Source organism: Schistocerca nitens, chromosome 4 (assembly GCF_023898315.1).
Source record: "Schistocerca nitens isolate TAMUIC-IGC-003100 chromosome 4, iqSchNite1.1, whole genome shotgun sequence".
Taxonomy (NCBI): domain Eukaryota; kingdom Metazoa; phylum Arthropoda; class Insecta; order Orthoptera; family Acrididae; genus Schistocerca; species Schistocerca nitens.
Window position 1 is genome coordinate 400421601 of NC_064617.1, and position 24198 is coordinate 400445798.

Consider the following 24198-nt stretch of genomic DNA (forward strand, 5'->3'; position numbering starts at 1 on the left):
TAATTGGAAAAAAAGGGTGATTTCGTGTTTCAATTCCAATTAATAGCACCCAATTTCTGTTTCACACATTATTTTGAAAATTCCTCAGATTTTGAGAAATCATTTCTGTTTGCTGCCACTCTGTATATTACGGGGAAGAGAGATGGGGATTGATCACTTTTCTTCTGGTCCTTTAATCAGAAGTAAAAATACATTAACACTTTTTTCTGATTCCTTTCTTGTGTTCTATATTCGCTAAATTTTGACCGATCATAACTCAGCATAATTGGGTGGGGGAGGGGGATGGGAAGGGGGTAAGAAAGAAAGATCAATCTTACACCGTTCTGCTGTGTGTTGATAAAGTTAAAGCATTTTTAATACGCAAATTGATTCCAGTCATCTTCTCCTGTCTACTATAACATAATGCACCTTACGTTTAAACTCTGAGACTTTACTAAGTTCATAGTTAGGTTACCTGCTGCCTTTTACTACTAGTTTCTCAGCAGTTCATACATAGTGTTTAACAATTCAAAAACCTTTCTTTTTTTCTGTATTGGTGAAATTCGATGGCAGGATGAACAAGACTTCTGCTTAAGTGGGTACAAGATTATAAATACAATATCAAATACAGGTAATGCTAGAGTATGTCTTATAATGAATAAGAAAATAGCAATGTAAGTAAGCTACTATGAACAGCATAGTGAATGCATTATCAGAGCTAAGATAAACACGAAACCAACACCAACCGAAGTAGTACAAGTTCGTATGCCAACTAGCTCAGCAGATGATGAGACTGAAAAAATATATTACGAAATTAAAAAAATATTCAGAGAGTTACAGGAGATGTGAATTTAGTTTCATTGGGGACTGGTATTCGATATTAGGGATAGGAAATGAAGGAAAAACTGTTGGTGAATATGGACTGGGGGAAAGAAACGAAAGGAAGTCACTTGGTAAAACAGAACAATTTAAATATCCCCGACACTTGGTTTAACCCTTGAAGGGGTGAGCCATTTTTCATAACACAAGCGTGCTGTGTACTTTGTAAACATGCAAAGAATTGCTGCCTATATGTTTCCAAAGTAAACATATTTCAGCAAAATCACGTTTTAATCTTAGTTTAATTCAAGAACAATAAAGTAAACTTACACTTTATGAACTAAAGCACTATTTAAATTAATAATAATAAAATAAACTTTCATTGTATCACTCTGTAAACGCCTACAAGTGTTACCCCTAGCAATGACCCACTTGGGAGTATTAAACAGCACAGTTGCACCAGATCCCAACCAACCAGTTATTTGATTACGGATTACATTGTAAATGACAGTCTCTTTCTGGGATTATGATGCTGGCTCATAATTTGTGTCATTTTTCTGCTTGTGTCATCATTTTTTTCACCTTGCTTGCTGTTTATTTTATATTGGTGATGCTTACTTTGAGGTATGACAACAAAACTTGTCACTGTGTTACCTGAAGCAATAATGATGCACTAGGTATGGGCTCGCAACTGTTGAACAACAGTGGGACGGCCCACCCAATACAACATTATTTGTGGTTGGTCCCCTTTATACATAAGCATCCACTTCAGGGTTAAGTATATAGGAAAAAAATCATTGTACACTTGGAAGAGACCTGGAGGCAGTGTAAGGTTTCAGACTTACTATATAATTGTGAAACAGAGATTTCTGAACCAAATTTAAAACTCTGACATTCCGGGGTAGATGGGAGCCTGACCACTAATTTTTTCATTATGAACTACAAATTAAAACTGAAGAAATTGCAAAAAGGTAGAAAATTAAGGAGATGGGACCTGGATAAGTTGAAAGAACTGGAGGTTGTTGACATAAAATTATGAAAAGGATAGACTACTGCTCAATATATAGCTGAACGTGCTGAGAAGCAGGTAGGCACAACAGAAAGACTGTCACACAAGTAAACATTCGACCAGAGGCCTTCATCAGGAAAAAAAAAAAAAAAAAAAACCACACACACACACACACACACACACACACACACACACACACACACGAGATCATAGTCTCTGGCTGCTGACACCAAACTGTGAGCAGCAGTGCATCATGATAGGAGAAGCAATCTGGGTGGGAGGAGTAAGGAGGAGGCTGGTAAGGGGAAGGGAGGGGGGGATAGTAGGGTAGAGGTGAAAGACAGTAAATCGCTGCTTGTGGGAGCATACAGGAATGAAGTAGAAAGAGAGTAAGGCAGGTAGATGCAGTCGGGAGGTTAGAAGGAGGTCGGTGGCAGGAGGGGGGGGGGGGGAGGGGGGGCAGTGGAAAGTGAGAGAAGTAAAAAGAATGTGGATGAATTGGTGGAACAGACAGCTGTGTAGTTCTGGAATGAATAAAGGGAATGGGATAGGTGGGAAAAGGACAATGACTGCAGAAGGTTGAGGCCAAGAGATTTATGGAAACGTCAGATATATTGTAAGGAGAGTTCCCAACTGTGCAGTTCAGAAAAGATGGTATTGGTAGGAAGGATCCAGATGGCACAGTCACTGAAATGTGACTGGACTCAGAGCAAGACAAGAGATAGTTGACACCATGGTGGAGAAGGCGATTCCGTTGCTTCACTCCTGGCTGGCACTAAGTCATGACAGAAATGCCCCTCTGTGGATGGATGGTCGGTCTTTGGAAGGTTGTGGGTGACTGGAGAGATAAGGCACAGGAGATCTGTTTTTTGTATAAGGTTTGGAGGGTAATTATAGTCTGCGATGACCTCAGTGAAATCCCTGGTATATTTTGAGAGGGACTGTTCATCACTACAGATGCAATGACCATGAGTGGCTAGGCTGTATGAACGGGACTTCTTGGTATGGAATGGGTAGCAGCTGTCTAAGTGGAGGTATTGTCGGTGGTTGGTGGGTTTGACATGGATGGAGGTACTGATGTAGTCATCTTTGAGACGGAGGTCAACATCGAAGAAGGTGGCTTGCTGGGTTGATGAGGATCAGGTGGAGAGAATGGAGGAGAAGTTGTTAAGGTTCTGGAGGATGTGGATAGGATGTCCTCACCCACAACCCAGATCACAAAGAGGTCCTCAATGAATCTGAACCAGGTGAGAGGTTTGGATTCTGGGTAGTTAGAAAGGATTCCTTTAGATGGTCCATGAATAGGTTGGCATAGGATGGTGCCCTGTGGGAGCCCATTGGCATATCCTAGGTTTGTTTATGGGTGATGCCTTGAAGGCCACAAACCTGGTATACGGCAATGGTTCCCGCATGGCACCATCCTATGCCAACCTATTCATGGGCCTCTGAAGGCATCAAATACAAACAAATCCAGAGTACAGCAACAGCTACCTCCCAAAGTACCACTATCCAACCACAGAGGAACATTCCCCTTGTGACTCAGTACCGGCCAGGACTGGAGCAACTGAATCACATTTTACACCAGGGTTTCAACTATCTCTTGTCGTGCTCTGAAATGAGGAATGTTCTATCCACTGTCCTTCCCACATCTCCCACAGTGGTATTCCAATGCCCACCAAACCTACACAATATCCTCGTCCATCCTTACACGATCCCTTGCTCACAACCCCTTGCCTCACAGGTCATATCCCTGTAATAGATCTAGGTGTAAGATTTGTCCCATACATCCATCCTTCCTTCCTCCTCCTCCATATCCTCCACCACCACCACCACCACCACCACCTACTTCAGTCCAGTCACAAGCATCACATATTCCAACAAAGGCGTGGCTACCTCTGAAACCAGTCGTGATCTACAATGGTAAGCTGCAACCACTGTGTTGCGTTCTATGTGGGTATGGCAACCAACAAGCTGTCTGTCCACATGAATGGCCACTGATGAACTGTGGCCAAAAACCGGCCGGACCACCCAGCTGCTGAGCAGTGCCCAACATGATGTTCTTCATTTCAGTGACTGCTTCACAGCCATTCCCATTTGGACCCTTCCCACCAACATTAGCTTCTCTGAATTGTGTGTGTGTGAACTCTCCTTACAATATACCCTACATTCTCGTAACCCTCCTGGCCTCAAACTTCACTAGTCATTACCCTTTTCCCGCCTATCCCCTCCGTTCCCTGTTCCCATTCCAGCACGACACAGTCATCTATTCCACCAATGCACCCACAGTCTTTTAACTTCTCTCCTTTTTCACTGACCCCCTGCCTAACTTCCTGACTACGCCTAGCTGACCTACTCTATCTCCACCTTGTCCCTGTACGGTCTCACAAGCAGCACTATACCATACCCCACATCTACCCTGCTATCCCTCCCCTTCCCTCTCCAGCCTCCTATTTACCTCCACTACCCAGATTGCTTATCTCATCATGTGTCACTGCTTGCAGTCTGGCCTCAGCAGCCAGAGACTGTGGTCATATGTGTGCAAGCTGCGCTGATTGCGCGCGCACGCGTGTGTGTGTGTGTGTGTGTGTTTTTTGTCTAATTCCAATGAAGATTTGTTTGGTCAAAAGCTAACTTGACAGTCTTTTTGTTATGCCTATCTGTGGCTCCTATAGGGTGAGTAACAATACATCATTTTCTTAATATTGTCAGGGGTTGTTGAGAGTTTCAGAGCCAGTATTAGGCAGTGATTGACTAGAACAGGGGAAAGGAATATAATAGAAAAAGAATGGGTGGGTCTGAGAGAGAAAATAGTGAAGGAAGTAGAGAATCAAATAGGTAAAAAAGACAAGTCCTAGTAGAAATCCTTGGGTAACACAGGAGACACTGAATTTAATTGATGAAAGTAGCAAATGAAGCAGGCAAAAGGGAATACAAATGTCCAAAAAAATAAGATTGATAGGAAGTAGAAAGTGGTTAAGCAGGAATGGTTAGAGGGCAAATGTAATGATTTAGAAGCATGTATCACTGGGAGAAAGATGAATAACGCCTCCAGGAAAATTAAAGGGACCTTTGGAGAAAAGAGAATATCAAGACCTCAGATGGAAAGCAAATACTAAGCAAAGAAGGGAAAACTGAAAGGAGGAAGGATGATATAGAAGGGCTACACCAGGGAAATATACTTGAAGACACTATTATTGAAAAAGAAGAGGACATAGATGAAGATGAGATAGGAGACACGATATTGTGAGAGGAATCTGATAGAGTGCTGATAGATCATAGATGAAAGAAGGTCCCCGGAGTAGAGGATATTCACTCAGAAGTACTGACACCCTCTGGGGTGCCAGCTACAACAACACTGTTCCACCCGGTATGCACACTGTATGATAGGTGAAACACCCTCAGACTTCAAGGAAAATGTAATCATTCCAAAGAAAGTGGAGCTGACAAGTGTGACTATTACCATGCAACCAGTTGAACAAATCATGTCTGCAGAGTACTAAGACAAATTCTTCACAGAAGAATGGAAAAACTGGTAGAAGCTTGAGGAAGTTCAATTTGCATTCCTGAGAAATGCAGAAATATGCGAGGCAATACTGACCCTACAACTTACCTTGAAAGATAGGTCATTGAGAGGCAAACCTACAGTTATAGCATTTATGGACTTAGAGAAAGCTTTTGATAGTGTCAACCAGAATACACTCTTTTAAATTCTGAACATACCAGGAGTGAGATACAGGGAGCAAAAGGCTATTTACTACAACTTCACTCTCAGCTCCATGTTACAAATAGTTAAACGACCTGATCAAGATCAAAACCAAGTTCAAACCTAGTCATAGGATCCTTAATTCAGCTGATTTAGTGAACAAGTTAAAAGACATGCAAATCCTCCCCCCTCTAGTACCAAGCTGGTTTCTTTTGATGTTAGCAACTTATTCAGTAATATACCTGTTCAGGAGAGTCTAAACATTCTCACAGACACGCTAAATAAATCAGAAGTTAACTGAGTTGTCACAGATGACATAAGGTTGGTTACAGATACTTTTCTAACACAAAATTATTTCCATTTCAGTGATGGGATACACAAATAGTTGGATGGTCTAGTTATGGGATTCTCCCTCAGTCCAATCCTGGCTGAAATTTCATGGACACTTTTGAAACACAGTTTTTTGAAAATAATCCACTTTCTTCCAAGATTGGATACTGTTTTAGGTATGTTGATGATGTGTCGCGCATATGGATAAGTACTACCAGACAACTGCAATAATTCCTCAAGCAACTAAATTCTAAACACAACAGTGTAAAATTCACAATGGAGTTTGGGAGTAACTGCGTACATTGTTTAGATCTAACCTTAGACATCAGTAACCATATTCATACTTTCAAGATTTATAGGAAACCTGCCACCACAGATGTAGTAATACTCAACACACAGTGACCCATAAATGTGCTACCTTTCACTCTATGATACATTGCCTAATATCCCTCCCCATGAGTGAAGACAATTTCCAAATGGAATTAAATGCCATCAAACAAATAGCATCAAACAATGACTATCCTCCTACCTTAGTGGACTCCACAATGCACAAAAAGCAGAAAAAAAACGGGCGTACTCTCTTCTTTACCCAGTCCTTGACCCACCACCTCAAGAATGCAATAAATGGTGCACAATTCAATGCTTAGGAAAAATCGCATAGATGTAGCCAAAAAGCTTGAATACAGGAATGTAAAAACATCATTTAATGTGCACAATACTGTTGGACTCTTTTTGCCCAATGGTGAAGACAGCAGTCCAGCTTTGGGAAAGAGTGGAATATACAAAATTAGGTTAGTCTGGCAGGGCAATATGTACCTGCTCGAAGGAACACCATAGAAGTTGGAAACTTAGCAAAGGAGACTCCACTATTGCAGACCACCTGCTTAAAGAAGGCCATAGTTACAAGGTAAAACAAAGGATACATCACATTCGCAAAAGAAGGAAGATAATTTTTCAAATAATGGAAATTAATAAATACACGTCCATCAATCCAAGCTTAGTACTGAATGATCAGATACAGTTTCCTTCTAACTGCATATACTACTAATAATTCCATCCAGGCCACACTGTAAATTACCCCTCTTACTTACTCCTTTTTTCTCGTTGCTACAATTTCTCTCATTGGGTTAAAAAAATTTACTTTGTATAATAACAACTGATTCACTCGTGTGCTTAATATCACTATTATATCTTATCCATTTGCAAATTATGATTTATTGAAGAAAAGATTATTTTGTTCAGCCACATCCGTCGAATACGTCAAGAAAGTTTGTTGTTCAGTTATGTTGTTCTATGTAAAACTGTTGTAAATTGTCTATAGTTCATTAGTTAGTGTGTCATGTATTTTATCTTAGTTAAATAATCTCACATTGCATTTACACTGAAATAATCCCACTTGCTTTATTCCTAAATCTAACATTAACATTTTTGCTCTCTGGAAAGGGAGATGCTATGTACAGGCAATAGTTTAACATCTTTGATCCAGCAAAATTTCACTGCACCACATACTTGTCTTCGTACCTGATGATGGCGTAACAGCCGAAAACTGGTTTGTGCAACAAATAATAAATACTGTAAATATTACACATTACACCAGTGTTGTGTGTGTTTCATTCATAATGTATAAAATATTCTACCAAGAATCAACAGAACAGTCAATCAATGTGACATTGTAGTTCTGCCAGAGACAGCTAAGGACTTGGAAGAGCAGTTGAACGGAATGGACAGCATCTTAAAAAGAGGAAAAGAAATAATAATAAATCAGCAATAAAGCTGATAATTTATAAAATCAAACACCTACAAAAGCAAGACAAGGATAATGCAAAGTAGTCTAATTAATAAGTGAGGCTGAGAGAATTAGATGAGAAAACAAGGCACTTAAAGAAGTATATGAGTTTTGCTATTTGGGGAATAAAATAACTGATGAGACAGAATAAGAGAGGAAATAAAATGTATACTGGCAATGGCAATAAAAGTATTTGTGAAGAAAAGGGAATTGTTAACATTGGATATTTCAAAGTATTAGGAAGGGCTTTACCATGTCAAATCAACACACTCGTCTACCTCACCATTTTAGATTTGGCTAAACTTTGATATACTCATAGTGGGAACTGAGACTAATAAAAATACCGAATTTTAATTTTTTATCTCAAACCTTTTCTGAATTATGTCTACTTAAAGTTTAAAACGTGCCAAAACAACCATGAACAAACTCTTTTTAAATCACTCCAGGAGCAGTCCTAACTAAACTATTTCTAGTTGGGAAAGGTGTCATTTTGCACTTTTTTAATACTCTTTCCAGTGATATACAACACAACACAGGTTCTAATTAAGATTTTTTTTTCAAAATACAAACTGAAATTTTGATTTAATTTATTTCCAAGAAGTGCACAATTTAAAATTTTTCAAATATTTCCATAAATACTTACACTGTTGTAAATCACATGGCAAAATATAATTATTGGTTGATGATGGGTTCATTGTTAAAAAGATTATTCCTTATCTTGTTTTTCACTAACATACCCATTTTGAACAAACCTACCATTAACAAATAGAAATTTAGTTAAAATATACAGAAAGGTAACTAAAAAAATCGTAAATATAAAAATATCGCCATCTTAAAACCAATCAGAATATTCTATAATTGATTTAAGCTGACCACTTATCTTAATTATATACAATTTAAAGTAAAACAATTAATTGATAAAACAAAAAATACTGAACAAGGGACCTACAACTACAAATTTAAATAAGATATGAAAAAAGAATTGCTGTAATAGCTCTGCCTCATGACGCTTGGACCCACAACTATCAAATACAAAAGAATTAAATAAATACATGATGCTTGTTTTTGAATAATAGATATCTATATACACATAAATGTGGCACAACCGGTACTAATGATAATTTTTTAAACAGCTATCTATAAAATATAAATTAACACTAACCTTAGGAAAAATTAAGTTTTGAGTTGAAAGCAGTTAACCAAAAACTGACATCCACAGGACATCTGCATACGTATGACATGAGACTGATGTAGCTGACCCACATGGATGAAAAAAAAATTATTGTCACTTCATAAAGTTCTTCCTTTTTTTTCTAAAATGTACCAAAGCCGCCAGTTTTTGTCATACACAGTGGTAATGTAGCCTGATATGCCTTATAACTTCAGTTTGTCCGATGTGGAGGTTACCTCCCCTTCCAAGCCTGCACATCGTCTGAAAAGTGCTTCACTAGTAATTTTCAAACAATGGAAACTATAGGTAGAAACATCAACAATGTAGGAAAAGACAGATTGCTACTTACCATTAAAAAAAAAAAAAACACATCAAGTCGCAGACACACACAATTAAAAGACAATTATATAAAGCTTTTGACCGCAGCCTTCATCAGAAAAAAAAAAAAAACACCCACACACACAAAACAAAAAAATCGCCCATCACAGCATCTCAGGGTGGGATGCAAGCAGCAACCTGGAGGAGGTGTGGAAGTGGAAGGGATGATAGTGTAAAGTTTGAGGGGGGAGACATATGCTGTCTGGTGGAGAGTCCATTGATGATATCTTCACGGCATCCATTCAGGCCCAAGACACCGTATCTTTGTTTCTTCACAACTTCAATACCTTCTCCCATCCGCTTCATGTGGTCCTCCACAATCCAGTGTGCCACTTTCCTAGATATTGACCTCCTCCTCTCTGGTGGCTCCATCTGCACCTCTGTTCACATTAAACCCACCGAACACCCAACAGTATCTTCATTTTGACAGATATCATCCCTTTCACACCAAAGAATCCCTCCCCTACAGCCTGGCCACCCGCGGTCTGCCTATCTGCAGTGACAAAAACTTCCTTGCTCAGTATGCCGAGGGTCTCACAAAGGCCTTCACAGACAGTCACTGTCCCCCCAACATAGTCCACATAAAGATCTCCAGAGCCATTTTCCCTCACACCCCCACGAACCAGCCACAAAGCAGTCCCCCCTTAACCACTCAGCACCACCCCACACACAAACAACTGAACCACATCCTTCACCAGGCATGTGTGCGTGAGGTGTGCTATCTTCTTTTGTGTTTTTAATTGCCTCTGTCTGAAACCTCACTAGTAATTTTGATGTAGTGTTGGGAATGAATGCATGAAACTGCTGTGCCCCTTTGATTGTCGATGCTCCATCAAGTCACTTTTTTAAGAATATTTCTGAAGCCACATAATCTTTAGTGGAACAGGCAAGATCTATTTGTATTATGTTAGCTACTGCCCATTAAAACAGATCTTGTGTGGTTTGGATCTGGTTGTGGTATGGCCTTTGCAAACTTTCACAAGCTGCGAGTCTCTTAACAGAACCCCCTACGCCATAACAAGGCCCTTCCCCATGTGCCGTGGCTGAAAAGTGCGGCTCAACTTTTACATGAAGGTTTTCCTCATGTACATAAAGTTTCAGAAAGTTTTTCTTATTTTTATATTGAGCAGCAGATCCATCTGAAAAACATTACTACTTTTGTGAAAGCTTTTGAAATTTATTTGTTACATACAAAATTAGCTTATTTTGAAAGGTGTAAACAATAGTTGTATTGCACTCGAGGCAATCAGAAACTACGACAAAGCTCCCATGTTCAATTCTGTCTGCTGTTTGTAACAAGTAACAAACTAACAAAACTTACGTACAGTAATCTGTTGGCTTATCCAGTGGTAACTCCGAGCTTCATCCTGTATAACTATACTATAATTTTCTGAAATATCTTTTGACAACAAATTTTGATTCATTATTTTCTTTTGTGGCGTTAAGGATTGCTCTTTGCTGCTTGGCAATGAAGACATGCCAAACTAAAAAGAACATCTTGCTATGGAATAAACCTATAAATTCCTTGGAAGTTTTCTGTAAGATTTCCAAGTTATCGTAATCAACTGAGGCCCAATGGCAGAACTGAACTTGTTCAATTAAATTTTCATCCAAAAGTCTTGTAAAATTTTACGTATTACATTTTCCCCTGGGCTATATTTGCAATTTACCATGTTGTTTAAGTTGGCATTTGTTACTGTACTGCATTTAGTTTGGCATTTTCTATCAGTAATTCTGTGTTGTGAAGAGATGTGCACACGCAAACTGTGTGTGTGCGGCATTCTGTCCAACTAATACACAATGTTTTAGCCGTAACTCAGCAAATTTAGAGAAACCTATTTTTAAATTTGTAAGCTTCTTTAAGGTTACACAAATTAAGTATTTTTGATATTTTTGTTTTACTTTTATTTGGTCCAGTAATTGTCATACGATCTTTGATATGTGGCACTGACCAGCTTATTCCAACTTTTTCATAAAGTGGATGTACAATTTTACAGTTTCTATTGGTAAACATTCCCCTGGTTTTAGATCTGGACCATTTTTGTTCCAAAATTTTTTCGGATTCCCGAACAATGTAATTAGCAGCATTAAATTCACTCATTATCTTCCTGATACTCTACTTTTTAGGTAACCCTGTAAGAATCAAGTTTTTTTGCTCTGTTTGCATAATTTAAAAGTTAGTTTTGAGATTTTGGAGAACAGATTCTCACTATCAACACCATTTTCTGAAGAAGAAATTTCAGCGGCAATAGAAAGTTTACATTTCACTGATGACGAGATATTTTTAACTTTTGCTTTGGCACAGTGCTTAGATGTTATTTTTTTTCTTATCAATTCAGGACTAGCCCAGTTCTTAAAGTAAACAATATGGAGACTACAATGTGATGTTTATTGGCAATTTTTTCAAACGGACTAAGGTACAGATCTGTCTGTTTCCCCACAACAAAACATTTTGAATATCACATTTGTTGGCTTCACCAACTCACAACCAAATTGTCCTATTCCAATCTGTCCTATACCTCGAGCTAAGTTACAGATCAGTGTCATCAAGACCAGTTTGGAGAAAAAAAAAAAGAGAGAGTACATGCACCAAAAGGTGACATGACAGCAGCCATTAACATAAGTCACTGGCCAAACCCGATGACTCGTACTGAATATTCCTCTTGACCTGAAGAATCTTCAGCATCTTTATCAATGATTGGCTTTGTATTTTTACCTGAGTTATATCTTTCCCACATTCATCACAAATCATGGCACTATTAGGCATTCATGCTGTGATATTTCTCTTATTTTTTTCTATCTCTAATGAAATAGGCTAATTTGATTTCTTCAACGGATTACAGCACTGTACCCTTACAGCAATGTGCTTTCTACAAGTTTAACACACTGATACAAAAATCACTTAAGACACTCCATCAATTAATAGTTTCACTTGTAAATGAACTATTAAAAATACTGCTTCACCACCTGTTGGTGAAGCTGTTATTAAAGAAGGCTTGCCTGTTATTTACTTGTTACTTGCACTTAACTGAAGCTGTTGTCATTGGAGATCTGCCTGTTCTCTATTTGGTAGCCTTACTGAACTTAAGTTGTTACTAAAAAAAGGCCTGCCTGTTGGTATTTGGCAATTTTACTTAACTGAAGCTGTTGTTATTGAACACCTGCCTGTTCTCTATTTGGTACTCAACATACAGCGGAGATGATCAGTCGCTGATATTGGAATATTGTTATAGTCCATTCTGGATTTTCCATTGTTTGATTTGTTCTCTATTTGGTAATTGGAAACACGGAAGCGTCCAATCCTGCCCGTCTGCTTTGACCCATGACGTCACAAATATGGGGGAAATGACCATAAACCACGATTCCAATATGGCGCATATAAAGTCGGTACATACACATTATGAGGACAAAAATACATCGAAAAACAAACACACACATTTTACACAAAAGGCCTAATGACACTCACGGGAAATGGGGTGTTTTTGGGTGGGGGTAGGGGGGGGCAAACTAAATATAAACAAATTTAGACACCCACCCCCATACAAAACCACACAAAACGACGAAAAAAACGGACATCACAAAACTCCCCAAATACCACTAACCACAATATCATCTGGAATCGGACACTTCCCTTGACCTGTACAGCTCAACAGCAGCTCCCGATCCCATAAATTAGGATCAAACACTTCCCTTGGCCTATATAGCTCAACAAAATCTCCCGATACCAATATCAACATATATAGCCACACATTGGGATCGAACACCTCCCTTGACCTGCGCACTGTTAATTTTATCCGTCATATACATTCCTGAACAAAAACAACAACCGATTAATTTTACTAGAATTACCACACGATGTACAATGAACAACACTAAATTAACCTTTACACAAAATCATTAACTCACTGAAACGAATTCCACTACAAACACAACCGACACTCGAACAATTCTGGATAATGAGCAAAAGCAAACTGATCCCATTACACCACACAAACGAAAACCCTGAACATACCACCAGAGAGCACAACAAACCACAACACGACGACATCTACAAACACGCCACACTCACAAACCAAACTCTGCGCCGTCATGACGTCCCACACGAAAACACCCTTACATCATGGGTCAAAGCCGACGGGTGGGATCGGATGCTTCTGTCAACCCAACTATCCATAATTTGGGTTAGCTGAAACTCTTGTTAATCAAGGCCCACCTGATGTTATTGCCGTATCATTGAGATCTGATAACTTTCTCAATCTGTGTTGTAATTAACTGAAATTTTGATTACCAAAGGCCTACCTGTTTCAGAGGTATTTATGTCAATAAGGTAGGGCACATGATGGTACATGGGCCCTAACCTTTCACCTTGCATCCCTTTAGCCATAACTGTAGGGTTCAATACAAAGTTCCACTAAAATATATTTGATAAAAAATTGTTCAATGTTTATGCTAATACAATGGTGCACTATAATGACTTAGAAACACTAATATTAAAGTTTAATTATCAACCACAGAAGGAAGAAATACAGAACACATCCACTCAGCAAAGACTCTTAGCCTCTGAATCATTAGACAGACAGTAAGTGCATGGCTGGAAGCAGGCTGCGCTTGTTTCAACTTCTTCACAGTCTGCACGCACAGGCAGAAATCAACCTGCTCAGCCTGAATACACTAGCCTGATATGTAGAAATGGAATGTGCATTTTGATTAATCTGTTTGGACCAGAATTACCACATCAATACTTACACTTTTCTCTTTGTTAACCCTTAACTCACACGGTGACTTTTCTGTAACACATACTACGAGGTGTGGTCTCTGAGACCCCTATCTTTAAACCAAGATTTAAGACTTAAATCATTTGAAAATTTAATTTGTTATATAAGATTTATAGTTACAACTATATAACTATTGTTTAAATACTCCTTGTTGACTTTATTGCACTAAATACAGCCAACAGTATTTTTTAAGCAAAAATCACATACTTCTGTGAAGCTTTTTCAATAGTACACAAAACTAACTGTTAGAGAACTGAATTTTACCTTCTGAAAAATTATGGTATCTCTGTAGAATGCAAATTTTCGCACAAAACTAATTTCCCGGGATTAAACTTGCATACAAAAACTGAACTCGATAGCCAGAGAAAGACTGCAAAATTACTATTCAGTACTGAGATCTACATCTTTCTTTGACACCATACAGAACACATTTAATTGTAACTAGCACTTCATATATTGTTGGAGAAACAAAGGTCCTCATCACCATTGTCCCGAAGTTCTTCCGCTGAAAGGTCCTCTCGTTCGCTAACAGAACTGTGGTCACTGGCTATTGAAAAACCACCGTCTTCTTCGTCTACTTCTTGTTCTATCATTGACATCATTCTCCATCCATTGACTAAAAATTTCATCGAACTTGGAGTGTGTAAAACTGTCACATTCTTGATAACACAAACACATTTTGTACTGAACTGATGAAAGCAGGCGCGTAGTTCACAAGGCGCGGTCTAGGAGACCACATCACATGTCAACAACACATGTAAACAAAAATCAAATAAGGCAATAACACAACTGACAATAATAATTATTTGCAGGCTTGGTGATTAAAAGAGGGTAGTTGATGTATAAATACATTCCGACGTGAACGACCTACGAGTGCGACTTCGAAAATTCTGGCGCTGTCTGAGAGACCACACCTCGAGAGTTAACGGATAAAGATAGTTTTGGTCAGACAGCGGCTATAGTTAAAAACAAGAGTCAGGAATAATTGTGTTTAACACGACCCCATCATGTTCTCATAATCATATTTGGCATGTGATTTACAGCAGCACTAAGTACTTATGAAAATATTTTGAAAATTTAAAATTATGTTTTTACGAGAAAAATTAAAATTTCAATTTGTATTTTGAAAAAACACTTGTTATTACAACTTATGGTGTAGTGTGTATCACTGGAAAGTGCATAAAAATGATGCAGATTTACACCTTATCCAGCTCACCAGTTCAATCAGGACAGCTCCTAGAGCTGTTTAAATGAGTCCATTCACGCTGTTTGGGCCAGTTTTTGAAAATTTTATATAGCCATATTTCATAAACCATTTTCGTATAAAAAAAATTGAGATTTGATATATTTCTTAGTCTCAGCACCCACTGTGAGTAAGGTGAGGTACTGAATACAAATGTGGAGTAAAGAAATTTCTGGCATCACTTGACTGAAAGACACAAAAGATCGCCAGTTTAGTATTGCAGTAGAGGTGTAGGGTGTGAAAGTTGTTGAAGGGGACTATGAGATGAATACAGTAAGCAGTTCAAAGTTATTCCGAGAGGGACAAAACTGCGTAGTATCGAGTAATGTGGAGAGATATATCAAACCAACCTTCAGACTGAAAGTAAGAACATGCTATACATTTAAATTTTAACAACAAACTTACTTCTGATGCTACGAAGCCTAGCTTTCTAAACTTATCTATATACTCCTCTCTACTCTTTGTGCTGTTGTTTGTAACGTAGAAAATTTTTTTCCCTAGGTTCCTAAACGTGTTCAAAGCGATGTTAGCACCTGGTATAAGCTCAGAGCCGAGCCACAGCACACCTGAAACACGAGACTGTGGTTATGAAGTCATCGAAATGCTGTATGGTATAGTGATTTGTCAAACGTGTTTAGATTTTACCATCACAGTCTGTCAAAACAGTATCAAATGAGTTAATAAAGCTTTTTATATCGTGTTTGCCCAAAGATGTCAAACATATTGTTTTCATTGTGCCCTTGGCCATGCAAACACAGCCGGCTGATGTCATGAAAACAATGAATTTCCGCGGAAAGAAATGACAACTGCTCAGTCATTTAACGCACAAGTGGCCATAGTTTTGCGCAATACATGGATATATTTCTGACAACTTAATAATGTTTTAATATATAACCAATGCGCCAGTTTATAAATGCCTTTACGCTATTTTACTTCCACAGAGAGGGTCGTGTAGTAGAAAAAATTAAACGTTCCAAAAATAATATTGTGAAACAAAATAAAAAGAGTCTGCGTGAGGTAAACACCGCCGTTCTCTCATTTTCTCATGTGACACAATTCCCGGAATTAAAAAAAAATCGAATTTCGGATACGGTATTTCGCCTGAAATGGTTTAGCTAGAGCGTTCGAATATGGCGTCTGGAAATCAGCTGTTCCAGCTTCTAATTTAGTCAGCACAATTACTACTTCTATTTAATTACAGATTAGAGGTAGACAACTCTGTTAAATATTTCCAATTGTCCTTCACCGCATAAAACGTCACTGCATTCAAACTAGCCGGAAACTTCTACAAGCAAACCAGAAACCCAAGGATGTTTCAAAAACCGTGTTTACATGGGAGCGAAAATCGATTGTAGAAGTGAAAACCTGGCAGCTACATAGCATTTGCAGAATAGGTTTTCGAAGTGTTTTCACCAGTAACGAAAGGCGGTTTTGGGATTCCCATGTAAACATACCGCAATGTTGTTTACCCATTTGCGCCACTTGCATTTCCTCCCGCTCGCCGCGCCCTATCAATTGTGTGAAGAAAAGTGCGCTTGTCTTTGCAGATAAAGTGAAGGGCGAATGTTTGTTGAAATAGACCAAAATGAATCAGAAGACGCCTGTGTCAGTGTTACAAGAGCTAATGATGAGAAGAGGACACACTCCGCAATACGAACTTATTGTGGATGGTACAGGAACTCACGATCCAATATTTAAATACAAAGTTACAGCTGCGGATATTACTGCAATCGGTGATGGTAGATCTAAGAAGGAAGCGAAACACGAAGCAGCAAGGAAGGCGTTGTTACGACTCAACCAACCAGATCCTGCTGTAAATGTTGCTGAGGTTGAATCACCGTACAAGGATAAAACTCAGGAAAACTCTGTTGGCTTGCTAATTGATTTGTGTGCTGGACATAACTTACCGCCGCCTGAGTTTGATCTTCTTAAAGACGAAGGACCAGCTCACGCCAAGCAGTTTACCATGTCGTGTACCGTTTCAAAGAATCAAAAGTTCGCAACAGGCCGAACGAAAAAGCAAGCCAAACAGCTCGCAGCTCGAAAGCTGTATAAAAAATTGAGGGAGTCGCTGGGAGATATTCCACCAGTTGAAGCAACCAATAGTAGTCGCCAAATATCGGAAGAAGAGTTACAGAAAAAGTTAGATCTTCTCGGGAAATCGCCATTTGCCAGCAACTATTCTAGTAGCAATAAAAGTTACGGTTACAAGCTCCCAGAGGTAATACATTTGCTGAAGGAATTGCGCAGTGAGACTCTAGAAAAGCTTAGGAGTGGTAGAGTTGAAATTGATAGCAGTGCACTAACATTAACGGAAGCCATAGCAAAAGAACTGAACACAAAACTGCAAACAACAACAACATTGAAATCCATACAGAAGAAGGGTGAAGAGGAGAAACACCTTATAGTTCTGAAAATGGAGCTGGATATTACACTTGTTCAGTACGGAAAAGGACGTACAACAGAAGAAGCTTCACAGAACGCTGCTGCAGCTCTGTTAAGGAATCTGCTCCTTCTGTCAGCAGGAAGGAGATCTGGGTGAACTGTTCTCATAAAAATAGCCATCTGCCCCTCCAATGATGTTTGTTCTCCGGCCAGTCACCTTTGTGCCTCTCTTTAACAAGAAAATTGAATTAAGTATACTTATCTTCATCATTTATTTGTATCTAATTTCTTCTGTCTGTAATTTCAGTAAGAATATTGTAGGTCACCTACATCATTAGCTCACTTTACATGACTAATGTAAACAAATTTAAATGATGATTAACAATTCAACCTTATATAGGGGTGTATGTTTACTGACAAGGGCTCTTCACAGTAGTCAAAAATAGCTCCACAACATCAATAAGTAGATTATCATTTGCTACCAGATTTATCTAAAAGTTTCTAAATAAAATTTCAGCAATGGTATAGAAACTGTCTAGAATAAACATTTTTTTTTTTAATGTCACCACTCACCTGTAGCATCAACTAATTATTGAATTCTGGTCCAGTAAGTAATTATATTAGTTGTGTTTGTGTAAAGACAAGACAAGACATTACATGTATGTGGTGCTTTGTCAGTGTTAACAGATACTACAAATAAATGGACACAAACTGTAATTACTTGTGTCTGATATATAGTTTATGTAGTTACAAGGTAATGAAATGTAAGCCTTTGTTTTTAGCACAATTCAGTATAATAGATGACACTTTTCCATTAGTTTGCCCACTGAAACTGTTTGTTTCATTTGTGTGATTTATTTCTTTGGAATTTAGTTTATTAGAAGATTTTGATGTCTGATTGTGAGAGGGAAGTATCTGGTGGAGAACAGAGACCACACTATCCTGTATGGTGACAGATTCAAAGTGAACATTTTTATGATGTGATCTAATGAAGAGAACAAGGACACCAATAGCAGTTTTGTAATTATGTTTGTGAGATTATGTAAATTAAAATGATCAATATTATTTATACTAGTGGATAGCAGGATTAATATTTTCTTTATTTGTTGAGGCACAGCCTTTTATGCAGGCTGAAAAAGTATGACCATTTAAATAATGTTTAGGTGCAAAGAAAGTAAAAATGGGAACAGATGGCAGTTTCATATTTCAATCTACATAGTCAAATATACATTCATTTAATCGTCATGTTCCACAGCTACCATCAAGGAAAACCTTCAGGAATGTGGAAATTGCAGAACATAATTTACATCTGTGCTCTGCGAGCCTCTGTGAGGTGCGTGGCAGAAGGTACACCCCGCTGTACCAGTTATTAGGGTTTCTTCCTGTTCCATCTACATAAGGAGTGCAGGAAGAATGATTGATTGAATGCCTCTATGCATGCAGTAACTATTCTGGTCTTATCCTCACAATCCCCATGTGAGCGATACGTAAGGGGCTGTAGTATATTTCTAGAGTTGCCATTTAAAGCCTGTTCTTGAAACGTTAATAGCCTCTTTTGGGACAGTTTCTGTGTAACTTCAAGAGTCTGCTAGTTCAGATCCATCAGTACCTCTGTAACACAGTGTCATGGATCAAACAAACCTGTGATAATTTGTGTTGCCCTTCTCTGTATACGTTCAATATCCCCTGTTAGTCCCATTTCATACAGGTCTCACATTTGAGCAGTAATCTAGAATCGGTTACACAGGTGATTTGTAAGCAATCTTCTGTGTAGACTGAATTCACTTCCCCAGTATTCTATCAATAAACTGGGGCGTACCACCCACTTTATGTACAACTGAATCTGTGATCATTTCACTTCATATCCCTTCCAAGTGTTATAGCAAGGTATTTGTAAGAGGTAGCTGATTCCAACAGTGACCCATTGATATTATAGTCATAGGATGCTACATTTTTTTTCATTTTGTGAAATGGACAATTCTACATTTCCGAAAATTTAAACCAAGTTGCCAATCTTTGTACCACTTTGAAATCTTATCAACTGACTGAATATTTATGCAAGTTTTTCATGACAGTGCTTCATTATAGATAACTGCATCATTTGCAAAAACTCTGAGGTTACCATTAATATTATCCGCCAGGTCATTAACGTAAACATGGTCAGGAAGAGCCCCTTTGGCACACCCGAAGTTACTTCTACATCAACAACGGCTTCCATCCAAGGTAATATGCTGTGTCCTCCGTACTAAAAGGCGCTCAATCCAATTACAAATTTCACTTGACACTGCATATGATTGAAGTTTTGACAGTAAATATAGGAATGGTACTGAGTCAAACACTGTACGGAAATTAAAAAATACTGCATCTACCTGACCGCCTCGATCCAAAGCTTTCAGTATGTTATGTGAGAGAGGTGTGAGTTGGATTTCACATGATCAATGTTTTCTGAATCCATGCTGGTTGACAAGGACGACGTCATTCTGTTCAAGAAACCTCATTATATTTGAGCTCAGAATATGTACTAAGATTCTACAGCAAATTGTTATCAAGGACATTTTACTGTAGTTTTGTGGGTCACTTCGACTACCTTGCTTCTAGACAGTTGTGACCGGTGCTTTTTGCAAAGAACTGGGCATGGTTTTTTGTTTGAGAGATCTACAATAGATTATAGTTAGAAGAGGGGCCAACTCAGCCACAAATTACATGTAGAATCTGATAAGGTTTCCATTTGTACACTGTAATAGCAATAACTGTGGTGTGCTATTTATATTCATAGCAACAAAATATGCCCTTGTAAATTACAAGGAAAGCTGAAAACCTGCTGGTTCCTCAGTTATATTAAATAACTTAATTTCTGTCGTATTGGAAGCTTAATACTTACTTGATTACACTATCACTTGCAAAGGAGATAGTTACCTACATCCGTAAATATAACATCCTATTTACAGTATAGGACTACATACCGAGCAGTTATACATTGAACACTGCTACTTGCCATGTAGCTAACAGATCATTTCAATTCTTTAATCTAGATATCAGATAATGCATAAGAGTGGCTAATGGGGTATCTTTTTAATTTACTTTTGCATTGGTTGGGATTCCAAATTTATTTCTTTTTGTCAGATGGGAGTTTGTCTGATACCTTTCTGCCAGAGTAAATAACTCAAGGAGGCAGTTTACATGTAAATAATTTTTGCTTTGTTGCATTGTGATTGTGCAGATCACAGTTAATCTGAAACTGATTTTTTATTGTCAGCAACAAAAACCATTAGATAGTAAACGTACTGCAAAGTGAATGGAAGAATTCCAATGTCCATATGAAGCCTGTATAAGACATCAGGTTATCTTCTTTATACAATATTTTGATAAAGAGGGATGTTCAGTTCTACTATTTGGCTTTGACAAGTTACCAAAGAAACATGCGACAAACATTTTAAACATCCTGGCTGTTACAAGGTCAGCTTCACCAACTAACAACCAAACTGTGAAAACATGCACAGAAAGATATCACAGCAGCCATAAATATTATGTCACTAATCAAAGCTGACAATTAGTCTTGAATATTCTGCTTGACTTAAGTATTCTTACCGCTTGCTTTTACTGAATAAATACTTTTTGTGCACTGCCCTTCAAAAAATAATTCCACAGATGGGAGGGTATGATAATATTCAGAATAAGCCAACAATCTTTTCTTTAGGTCAGTGCAAGGGGAGATGATACTTCCACAGACAAAACACTTTCAACAGAACCTTTAATTAGCTTATGTATGTGTTGTCCCCTTCTCAACTTTTTACCTTCTTTGACCCGTGTTTCATTTGTTGTGTGACTGTTAGTGTTTATAGCTGCTAGTATGCCATTCTGCATGTTTAAAATTATGTGACATCTGTGCCAGCTTTAGACAACTGCTGAACACCACTTATAGGCCTCTTTAGCTACCACCTGATCTGTCTGGTAAGGTAGAGTTTGGACCCAGGATTAGTATGCATGTGTCATCAGCAAACATGATAAAACATGTGTGACTACCTCGCAGACATGTTGGCTTTTATTGTTTTTGCAACTAAGGAGGGTTTTTTTCCCACCTGTTCTTGTTCCCCGTGATCACCAAATATAGTGGTAGTCAGTCTTTAACAAAGTCAGAATTAAGTTACTGGAGACGAAATTAGTCAAAATTTACTTTTATTTGTGGCATAGCATCACTAAATTAAAGCCCAATCAAACAGTTTATTTAGTTTCAAATCAAATTGAAATACTTATAAAGTTGGTTTTTAATAGACATTTTGTGTTACAAATGAAGTTTGTCACCGCAGTGAGCAGGTATGTCAGTCTTAAAAGTCAGTAAACCATTATCATTTTATGGTCATCAGTTGGAATGACCTCTGACCTCAGTATTTAATATTTTAAATAGTTATTTACATACACTGGTTCACAGAACAAAAATACCTCCTATAAAGTGAACATTTGACACACACACACACACACACCTCTTCTCTGATAGCTGTATGTAGCCATTTCTTGTGGTCAAAAGTTTATTGTGAAAGAGGTTTACAATTGAATAAACACAATTTACACAAATCGGTCTTTGGTGTACCTGTATCGTCCTCTCTGCCCCACTTCCACCTACTGCAACTGATGCATTTTTCATCCCTGAAGAAGTAACATATATGTTCCAAAAGCTAGGATTATCATTTTCTATTCAGTTTTATGGGCAGCACTAATAATTTTGCATAGTGATGATAAGTACAAGCTAGCCATCCTATATTCTAGTAATTATACAGTTATGAGTATGTACCAGAAAAACCTGGGTGGAACACAATGGAATGAGTAAAGGTAAACATCACACCATATAATTGAGTAGTTTACAGGCACATAAAAAATACTGGCCCTATTTATGTTCATCCATCTTCTGGTGGGTATTGGTACAACAGGTGCTATGTTTATGTGCAGTAATGATAATACCTTTAGCTGTATCTATTAGCTTGTATTTATTTATGACCAGTTTGTGTACATTTCGCCAGTTTCAGGTACCTAGGTACAGCAACCATAACATTCATCATAGTATACAAAAAGTGAAATCATAATGTCTATATTGCCTTGTTCTTAATGATTAAATGTTAACTATATTAGGCTGTATCAGTTTTCGTGGTGTGTGTGTGTGTGTGTGTGTGTGTGTGTGTGTGTGTGTGAGAGAGAGAGAGAGAGAGAGAGAGACCAATTGTTAGATATCACCTACAGAAAGTGTCTCCACTGTAACTAATTTGTAATAATTGCTGCACTGTAGGTGTAAAGGGTTGCTCACAACTGTGTTATTCTTGTGTCAACCACATGAAACTTGTCAAATGCTGTAGTGTAAATATAAGCTACACATACAGCTGAAGTCGTTATCATTACTGAACATATTAAACCAAGTTGTTAACTGATGTTTTCCCTCAGAGTTAAAATAATAATAATAATAACAATAACAATAATATACCCACATGTAGCTATGTTGCCCCAGGACTGCCCCCCCCCCCCCCCCCTCTCTCCCTCTCCCTCAAAAATATGATGCGTTGGTGGATTTTGCACACACAAGTCACTAGTTGTCCTGTTCGTTTTTATGACACCAATAGTGAATGTTTGAAAGACAAAAATTAACCCACATTGTCTCGTGAATAGGATAGTGTCCATGTGGCAATAGAATATTACTCATTTCAAAACACACATGAAGGAACTTAAATTCATGGAAAAGGGAAGTTTACTGTGATTAAGTTTGCTGAGAAGAATATTGCTGACATACCTGTGCTAAAGAAATACATCCTGTGTTCAAGGAAGTACCTAGGAGGGCACAGTAAAGGACAGATAGCTTGTTCGTAAATGACACTATTCTTCTGTCAGTCCGTCTGGTTAATTACCTTTGAACAGTTGCCGCTTTTCTATTTTTTTTATATATAAAGTGCTACAAACAAGAGCACTCTGAAAACATGGCATTTCATAAACATCTGTGCTGTGGCTTGGTAGCTCATTGGGTAAGTGCTAGACTACAAACCTAAAAATTTGACATTGAGTCTCCATATTGTCCTCAGAGATTTTCTTTCACCTCTGGCAATTGTTTGTGTTTGTAATCATGAGAGAACTGCTAAATTACAATTACATACATTTATACATATTCTATGAACCACTATGGAGCACATGGCTGAGGGTACTAAGCATTCTACGACACGTTATGGCTTCATCTCATTCCATTCATGTATGGAGAGTGAGAAAAATGTCTGCTTAAATATCTCTCTTAAGCACAATCACCCTAACCACAAAGAACACCCACATACCTTAACACCACCTTTGCTTTACTTAACTGGTTGATACTAAACATGATGGCAGATTAGTTATCCAGGCCTTTACCAAATCCAAATCCTTCCACCAGATTCCCACAGGGTATTGTGTTATTCATCATTCAAAATCACCCGTTTCCATTCATTCACTCTTCAGTGTGTCACATAGCAGTGGCTGCAGAAATTTGTGGCTTCTGAGGAGGTGCTTCGTCCTTGCATCCCATTCTTTTTCAACTCTTTATGCACAGTCATTATGCTAACTGGACTGCTGGTAGCACTCGAGTAATACCTTCTACTGTTTTGATGCGATTTATT

The 24198-nt window shown here is 38.1% G+C and overlaps 2 protein-coding genes across 3 annotated transcripts in view; one reads left to right on the plus strand and one right to left on the minus strand.

Annotated features, from left to right (window-relative positions):
* LOC126253175 (glycerol-3-phosphate phosphatase) overlaps positions 1–15993 on the minus strand; it is a 72103-nt gene extending 56110 nt beyond the window's left edge. For both annotated transcript variants that reach the window (XM_049954335.1, XM_049954334.1), the window contains exons 1-2: positions 15839–15993; positions 15599–15759 (exon numbers count right to left, since the gene is read on the minus strand). In XM_049954335.1, coding sequence (XP_049810292.1) covers positions 15599–15759; positions 15839–15965 — 288 coding nt within the window. In that variant the 5' untranslated portion in view covers positions 15966–15993. The remainder of the gene's footprint in view (positions 1–15598; positions 15760–15838) is intronic.
* Positions 15994–16347: 354 nt separating this feature from the next.
* On the plus strand, positions 16348–18788 carry LOC126253176 (RISC-loading complex subunit tarbp2-like). Its single transcript, XM_049954336.1, has one exon. It carries the CDS (start codon positions 16779–16781, stop codon positions 17733–17735), a length of 957 nt encoding a protein of 318 aa, XP_049810293.1. The 5' UTR covers positions 16348–16778; the 3' UTR covers positions 17736–18788.
* The last annotated feature ends 5410 nt before the right edge of the window (positions 18789–24198 follow it).

What these genes read in the sequence shown, in the direction of transcription:
- LOC126253176 (XM_049954336.1), top strand. Translation starts at nt 16,779, where the DNA reads ATGAATCAGAAGACGCCTGTGTCAGTGTTACAAGAGCTAATGATGAGA.